The sequence below is a fragment of the Zalophus californianus genome, chromosome 2 (assembly GCF_009762305.2).
Source record: "Zalophus californianus isolate mZalCal1 chromosome 2, mZalCal1.pri.v2, whole genome shotgun sequence".
Lineage (NCBI taxonomy): Eukaryota > Metazoa > Chordata > Mammalia > Carnivora > Otariidae > Zalophus > Zalophus californianus.
Window position 1 is genome coordinate 46351386 of NC_045596.1, and position 7847 is coordinate 46359232.

Below are 7847 nucleotides of genomic sequence, written 5' to 3' on the forward strand. Positions count from 1 at the left end.
TCCAAGCATCTTTTCCAAGTACTTTGAGGCTTGGAGTGCTCTTTACTTCACATGAGAACATCAGTGTTTTAAAGTTGCCTGAGGTAGTTCTGTAATACAGTGATAATATGGGAAGTAACGTAACTAAAACCCCAAAGAGAAAAGACTTAGGAGTGCTTAAGAGGATAGAGGGTACTTTCCTAAGAGATAGAGTTCTATTGACATGGCAACAGTATCCCATTAACTATTTTAAGCTGCTTCAGTTACTGTTCTCTCATTTGTCAGAGGTAAATATAGTAGTAATGGAAATGAATATTGTTGGGAGACTTCTTTATAGTCACATAAATCTTCTCAAAGCTTCTAATACTTAGGAAACACATATGTACAAGATGTTCTATATTGAGTTGAGTAATGAGTACAGTAGTTTGTTGGATAGAGTTACCTTTCATAACCAACTGTTGCTTTTCCCTTTCTGCAATATTCTTTTAACCTAAAAGGCAAATATTAAAACAAATGAATCCCACCTACTTAAATTGGTATTTTGAACACCATGTTTTGAGATCTAGTGATATTTTCTTATAGATCAGATTCACCACTGGTACAATTGAAACTTGTAAATGTGACTTTTTAAATATCACTATGCATTTCCATCAGTCATGAAGTAAAAAGCACATCACCAATTTGAACAGGGGCAATTGAATGTAAATCATTACTAACTAGTAAAAAAGGTAACTAACTGAAAGGGTTGCAACCTAGGACTCTAGAAATACAGAAAAAGCAAATGCAGGAAGCACCCAGTACCTCTAGGGCTAAGAAAAAGTGATAAGGAAGAGACTAAGAACTTAGGGAAACATCCTTGGGCTCCAACTCCATCCATCCCAAAGCTGAGATTCTGAACTTATAGAAGAATATGTGTCTACCACAGAAACACAGTCCACCAGAGGCAGAGAAACTTGACAGAGGAATAGGTGAGGACTGTAGGTGTGAATCAGTAGAAGAGAAATTCACAAGGCTGTGTGGGCAGGTCAAAGCTGGTTTGTAATAATAGTCCACAGGATGGCCAACAAACTTCCTGAAGGGTACAGGTGAACGGGAACTGGTCTGCAAGGACCATGAAGATAAAAGCACCACTGGGCGTCCCACAGGCCTACTGCTAGCAGGCATACCTACAAAGCAGTAACACGTCATAGCCAGGGAGAGAGGCATTTTCTTTTGTGATAGCCTCACAATGATCCTTGTCTATCCTCTGTGAAACAGTTTAATATCACTCTAGTTATCAAAGCAGACATGTTTACAGAATTCAGCCCCAGGATCATCAGCATTTCAAAAAAGCATGGATTTAGTACTGAGAGGAAATACACTGTCACAGCTTTTATATTGAAAAATCAGAAAATATTTCTAAATTCTGGAGTCTCAAGAGCAGTGGAGCAAAAGTAACTATGCACATATAATTATCTATCCGATTTTAGGTTTCAACATATTCATCCCCAAAGATGATTTTTGGAGTAATGAAGCAATACGATCAATTGTTTATATTAAAATGCCAATTCAAATGTAGACATGACTGAAGAATCTATGTTAAACCCTAATACATAAAGATTGTTTTTTTTTTTTTTTTTTTTTTTTTTTTTTTTACTCTTAAGGCATTTATTTATTAAAACGTTCTCTGCCAAGATTTCACATTAGCTTAAAATTCAAATCAGTCTTTACATTTCTCTACTGAGGTTTCCACCTCAGTGTATCACATAATAACACCTTCTCCAGCACTCAGTGTTACCAGCGTCCACACGGTGAGCCCCATGGTCAGCCTCTTTGTTCCCTAGGTGACCCAACTAGATGTTAATACTGCTCTGCTACAGGGTAAAAGCTCCTAACTCAAACTCATTGGAAAAGGGGTGAAACTTCTGCAAAGTGCACTTTAAGAAGAGGTACTGTTTTGCTCATGAAAAGAAACCAGTGAGTCCTCTAAGAATAATAAAAGGGGGTATTTTACAGTTAAGCACATGATTTGGAGTGAAGAATTCGGATGTTGCTCTGTTGGTCCAGGCCGTTAATACTCTTCTTGTTCCTCTTGTGGGCCCCCTTCATCAGGTATCACAAAGCCTTCATCTGTAGCATACAGAATGTCCACGATCCTCTGCAATACTGGATTGTTTTCCCCCTCATTCTCCTGGCAAATCAATTCAATGTTCCTTAGCTTTCCAAAGTAGAAATCTCTTTCTTTCTCCAAGTCTTCAACGGTAAGTTTCAATACGTTGACCTGCTGCATCAATTCAGCTGCTTCATCATCCCCGTTGCCCACACCAGGATTCTTTCGCACCACACCCGGGCCAGCCTTAGGGGTTGCAGTAGTTCTGTGTGTTGCAATGGGCCTCTGTGGAGCTGCACTGCTAGAGCTGAGAGGTTTCTTCGGTTTGTTCAGAGCTGGAGCAACAAGGGAGGGAGCCACTGCAGTTTCTTGACCTTGTCTGGCAGCTACGGGGTCATAGTCTTTTCCATCATAGTTTGCATCAAAAAACTTCTTGAACCACTGAACAAATTCAAAATTGTCCTGAAACTTTCCTTTTACTAATTTGTCCACAGGAATTATTTTGTCAACACCCATTCTCTTAAAACCTGCTTGTAGTATTTTGAAGTTCTGGATGTATTCATGTTCTAGCTTAGCCTGGAATTTCACTTTCTTCAAGGCAATGGAGCCAGGGAACAACATGTCCATAAACTGACAGTAGGCAGCCCCTGAGCACAACTGTTCAATCTTCGTCAGATTCAGCTGCAGAGACTCATTGATCCAGGCCAGCATGTCATGTCGACTTAGGTTATCACTGGTGACTGATGTTGAATATACGTTCACTGCCATCTTCGGCTCTCGGCGGGACCGCGTCCACGGCCTGCGCCCGGCTTCGGTTCCGTCTTCGTCTCGTTCAAACCGCCCGACCCCCCATAAAGATTGTTTTTATATACTACATAAAGATAATTTTATAAGTGAGGAATTTTATTCTGTAAACCATTTGAAATATTATATGCCAGTTTTGCAGGTTGATATAAATGAAGATATGAACTGGAGCAACCCCTATATCCAAATATGCATTCTTTCTATGGGCCACATCACATTCACTTACAGTGTTTAGTGCTTTTGGCTAATTGTCTTCTTCCCTAGCTTCTTCTTTGGAAGTGTAAATATTTCCAAGACATTGTTTAACTGTTGCCAGCCACCTTTAGAGTCAAATACATAAGCAGTTTTTTAAACAGTCATTACTATTCACAGAAACAAATAGCATGCTCCCCAGGTTCTCAGGGAAATCTTGAACATCATTCTTATAAAAATCTAAATGCTGCACCAACTACTTTTATATTTCTTACTGAATTGACTTTCTAGGCATACCAAATCTTTGGGTCTTTTGTCATGCTTCAAGCATAACTGGAATCCTGTCTGTGAAAGATGAATTGGCATTGTTAATCAGCATCTATATAGCCATGTTTAACAAACGGCAATAACAGAACTACCAACAAGAAAATTTAGTTTTGTTTTTCAATTTGCCTTTACTCAATATAACTCATGAAGAATGGCAAAAGAGTTTCAAGCAGTTATTGGACTGTGGGGAAAAGTGAGGTCACTCTATGTAGCCTGGTCAAGGGGCATATTTTGAAGAGGAGTCTTACATAGGAAATCTTTTGGCTCTGACACAAATTTCTGGAAAGTAGTTAGTATAAGCCAACCTACTGGGTATTCAGACTCAAGAATAATGCCAGATGATATGGATACATTTGATGGCATTTTGCCATTTCACAATGACCTCTTATTTTTTGAGAATTGCCTCCCTAACCCCCAAGGATTAAGTGTTATTGTTGTAGTATGCGACAGAGTCATTCTGGCCACAACTAATCACACGAGATAAGCTGCTGCCTCGTGCTGGGCCAATCATATTCTGTCCCTTGAGAAGTCTGGATTGGGATTCACAGACACTGTTGAGTCTCTCTCTCTATGAGCCAGAATTGTAAATTGCAAACTTAGAAACTGTGGGGTGCCTAGCCTCAACTATGAGAGTGGAGAACGATACGGACTCTAGCGTTCAAAACTGGGGCAGAGATTAGAGAAAAGCAGAGCTGATTATTAGAGAGGAAATTCATTTTGGCTTTTTAGTTCCTGGTTCCAGTGCCTTGGAAATAACAATTGTTCTTTCTTTCTATCGTCTCTCAAATTCCTCCATTTTTTGCTTAAGCTAGTTTCGGTTATTAACTTAAGGATATATATATATATATTTTAAATCACGGAGTTTTATTATTTCAGTGTTTACTATAATTCCTCTCATCACACAGTCAAAATGTATACAGCATGCATGTCCACGTGCCTTACATAGAGTGAATGCTCAAGTTAAACCATCCAGGAAGATCAGTGGGATTAATAACTAACAACACTTTGTGCCTTATGTTAAAATGTCAATAAGACCTTGTGTCCAGCTTTTTAAAACTTGTTTTTAATTCAAATAAACCATTCATAACACAGAGAAAGCTTTTTCCTTTAATAATGCCATTTTCTTTATACGCCAACACAGGCCTCAGAAAAGTATTCTGTCAAATAATTTCTCAATGTTTTTCTTTGTTTCAGTTTTATTTGTTTAGTTGAGACAAAGAATGAGCAAGAGAGAGAGAGAGAAAGAGAGAGAGGGAAGGAGCAGGGGGAGGGGAAGAGGGAGAGGGAGAAGCAGACTCCCCGATTAGCAGAGCCTTACATGAGGCTCGATCCCGAAACTCTGGATCATGACCTGAGCTGCAGGCAGATGCTTAACTGACTAAGCCACAGGCATCCCTCTCAGTGTATTATATTTGCTTTTTAAATCAAAGAAAATGATTGACTTTATTCCCTAAATTTTAGCTGTTTGGTAATATTTCTTGGGATATGTTGTGATATAGGGTATTATAACAAATTTAAAGAAAAACAAGGATATATAGTTTTTTAAAAATTTTTTATTAACATATAATGTATTATTTGTTTTAGGGGTACAGGTCTGTGATTCATCAGTCTTACACAATTCACAGTGCTCACCATAGCACATACCCTCCCCAGTGTCCATCACCCAGCCACCCCATCCCATCTGTCTTGTGTTCAAGTTCTTAGGGACAAGCCAACAAACAAACAGAAAGTTGTGTTAGTAGGGTATATAAAAACCGAGTACCAATAATAATAAAAAAAGACAACATAAATTATTATGACTGACATTAATGTTGGTAATAGGAGTAATAGTTGAGGTGGCTTTTGAAGTACTGGTAGTAGTATAGTTGACATTTAACGAGCACTTATTTCTGTGCCTGGAACTCTGCTACAACTTTTGTGACTTTCTCATTAATCTTCATAGCAACTGTAATAACTGTTATTATCATTTTACAGATGAGAAAACTAAAACTTAGTGACATTAATAATAATTTTGGGGGCACCTGGGTGGCTCAGTCGATTAAGCATCTGACTCTTGATTTTGACTCAGTTCCTGATCTCAGGGTTGTGGGATCGGGCCCCGTGTCGGGCTCCACACTGAGCACAGAGTCTGCTTGAGATTCTCTCCCTCCCATTCCCTCTGTTCCTCCCTCCAGTCGCGCTCTCTCTAAAATAAATAAATAACATCTTCTTTAAAAAGAAAAAAAATAATTTTAAAGGGTCTATGAGATTCAATTAAGTATTTTAAGTTTATATTTTGAGGAGATGGATTTTGGTATGTGAGACCCATACTTTCAATATGAAACATACTAATTATACCTTTTCTTTTTAGACTTTCTCTCCTGCCACTTTCACTTACCTTGCAGCAGGCCTTCTCCATATACTTAAGTTAAGTATTTAATAAAAGTATTTTATTAAGTATTTAATAAATACTTAAGTATTTAATAAAAAGCGTGAAAAAGTCATTATAACATCTTCCAACCAAAATATTGAACCCAAAATATTTTGCGGTAGTGCCAGCCAGCTAAACTTTATTGTCAGGGGAACAAAAGCATCTATATCTTTTACTGTTCTTTCTTCAATTTTTTGTAAAATTGTCATTCTTTCTGATGTTAATTTTCTCTTCAGGGTATGACATCCTCTGATATTTGAAAATGAATGACAGGTTCCTCCAAGTTTAGAGTGACTAGGTTGTTAAGATTATAAATGTGTACTCTCAGACACTTGAACATTGTTCACAAATTGGATTTTTGAAGTGTTAGCAATGTTCTTTTTGAGGGATTAATCTCTCCTTCAATAGAGATGGGGAGGAGGAAGAGCAACCTAAATGCAATTTTCCACTGGCTATATCACACTCAGTTTTAAAGCTCAAGACCCCAACACTATTTTTCATCTCTTTATCTCATATTTCTGCTCTGCCAGCCAGATTACATGTTTTTAGTGCATCTTGAGAATTTTGTCTATGTATCCTAAAAGTATTTTCATCCCCATTTTCATGTCAGTCTGTATTATTTCAACTATTTCAAGGGAAGTGCCTCAGTGAAAACATTTTATTTCACTTATTTTTACCTTGTAAAATTCAGAGGAATAAATGGAACAGAGAGATGAAAATTTGCAGGCATCTTAATCAAAGATAGGTCCATCCTTTCCCTCTTTAAGGAAAACTTCATCTTTACCATGGGGGCAACTCTACTCCGGAAATTCTCATCTTAAGAAGGAAGAAGAAAAGTACATTTTTGTTCTTTCTTTACCCCTAGATAGTGACTAGAATGTGTAGGAAGCTGTTTTGAAAATCCAGTCAACATAACCCCTTGTCTCATCTAAGGGTATTGACCATGGAGTGTAGAAACTTGTCAGTGAGAGACTATGGACTCTGAGAAACAAACTGAGGGTTCTAGAGGGGCGGGGGTGGGGGGATGGGTTAGCCTGGTGATGGGTATTAAAGAGGGCACGTACTGAATGGAGCACTGGGTGTTATATGCAAACAATGAATCATGGAACACTACATCAAAAACTAATGATGTAATGTATGGTGATTAACACAACATAATAAAAAAAGAAACTTGTCAGTGATACTGAATCTTGCAAGTAATTGACACAGTACTTCATGATCCACTGACATCTGAGAGTCATGTTCAAATAGAGCAACTACTTTTTTCTTTTTTTTTTAAAGGACATTCAGAAACTACTTAGTCAATTGTGTTGCTGCATATAAAACACTAACTCAAATTCTCAGAAACAGGGAGCATAAGTATTGCACACTCCAAGGGCATAGATAGAAATCATGAAGGGCCCAAATTTCATAAGAATAGCTTTTCAATTATCAGAAATATTGTATTAACTATTATTTAATTAAATATAAAATTTCTAAGATCCTTTTTAATAGGCAAGAGAAATGAAAGACATGTAGAGATACTAAGAATGTGGATGCACATGTATGAGAGAAATAGAATTGTCACTAATTATTTTGAGGAATTATTTTACTCCTTATAAAACAAAATTTTATTATATAACTAACATAGTTTCTTAACAGAAATAAATAAAAGCCTAATATTATTGATCATATTTTAAGAGTGAATTATATATATATTTTTTGAAATATGTAAAGTTTTCAAATATTTTCCAAACTGAATTAACTTTAAACAAAAGTTTAGGGGCACCTAGGTGGTTTGAATTGGTTAAGTGTTTGACTCTTGATTTCAGCTCAAGTCACAATCCTGGGGTCCTGAGATCAAGACCCAGACTGGGCTCTGCACTCAGCACAGAGTCTGCTTGAGATTCTCTTTCTCCCTCTCCCTCTGCCCCTAAGTTCAGTAATCTAAACTCTTATCAGAAGTGTATCTTTCAATATTATTTTTTAAATCACCAAATGTTTGGTTTCCTATAGGGATAATATTGTATTATGCTTATGTTTTCTACAAAGCTCAACAAATCTTTT

General features: G+C 37.2%; 1 protein-coding gene across 1 annotated transcript; it reads right to left on the reverse strand.

Annotated features, from left to right (window-relative positions):
• Positions 1-1581: 1581 nt before the first annotated feature.
• On the reverse strand, positions 1582-2909 carry LOC113924825 (microtubule-associated protein RP/EB family member 1). Its single transcript, XM_027599097.2, has one exon. It carries the CDS (start codon positions 2834-2836, stop codon positions 2030-2032), a length of 807 nt encoding a protein of 268 aa, XP_027454898.1. The 5' UTR covers positions 2837-2909; the 3' UTR covers positions 1582-2029.
• Positions 2910-7847: the final 4938 nt, after the last annotated feature.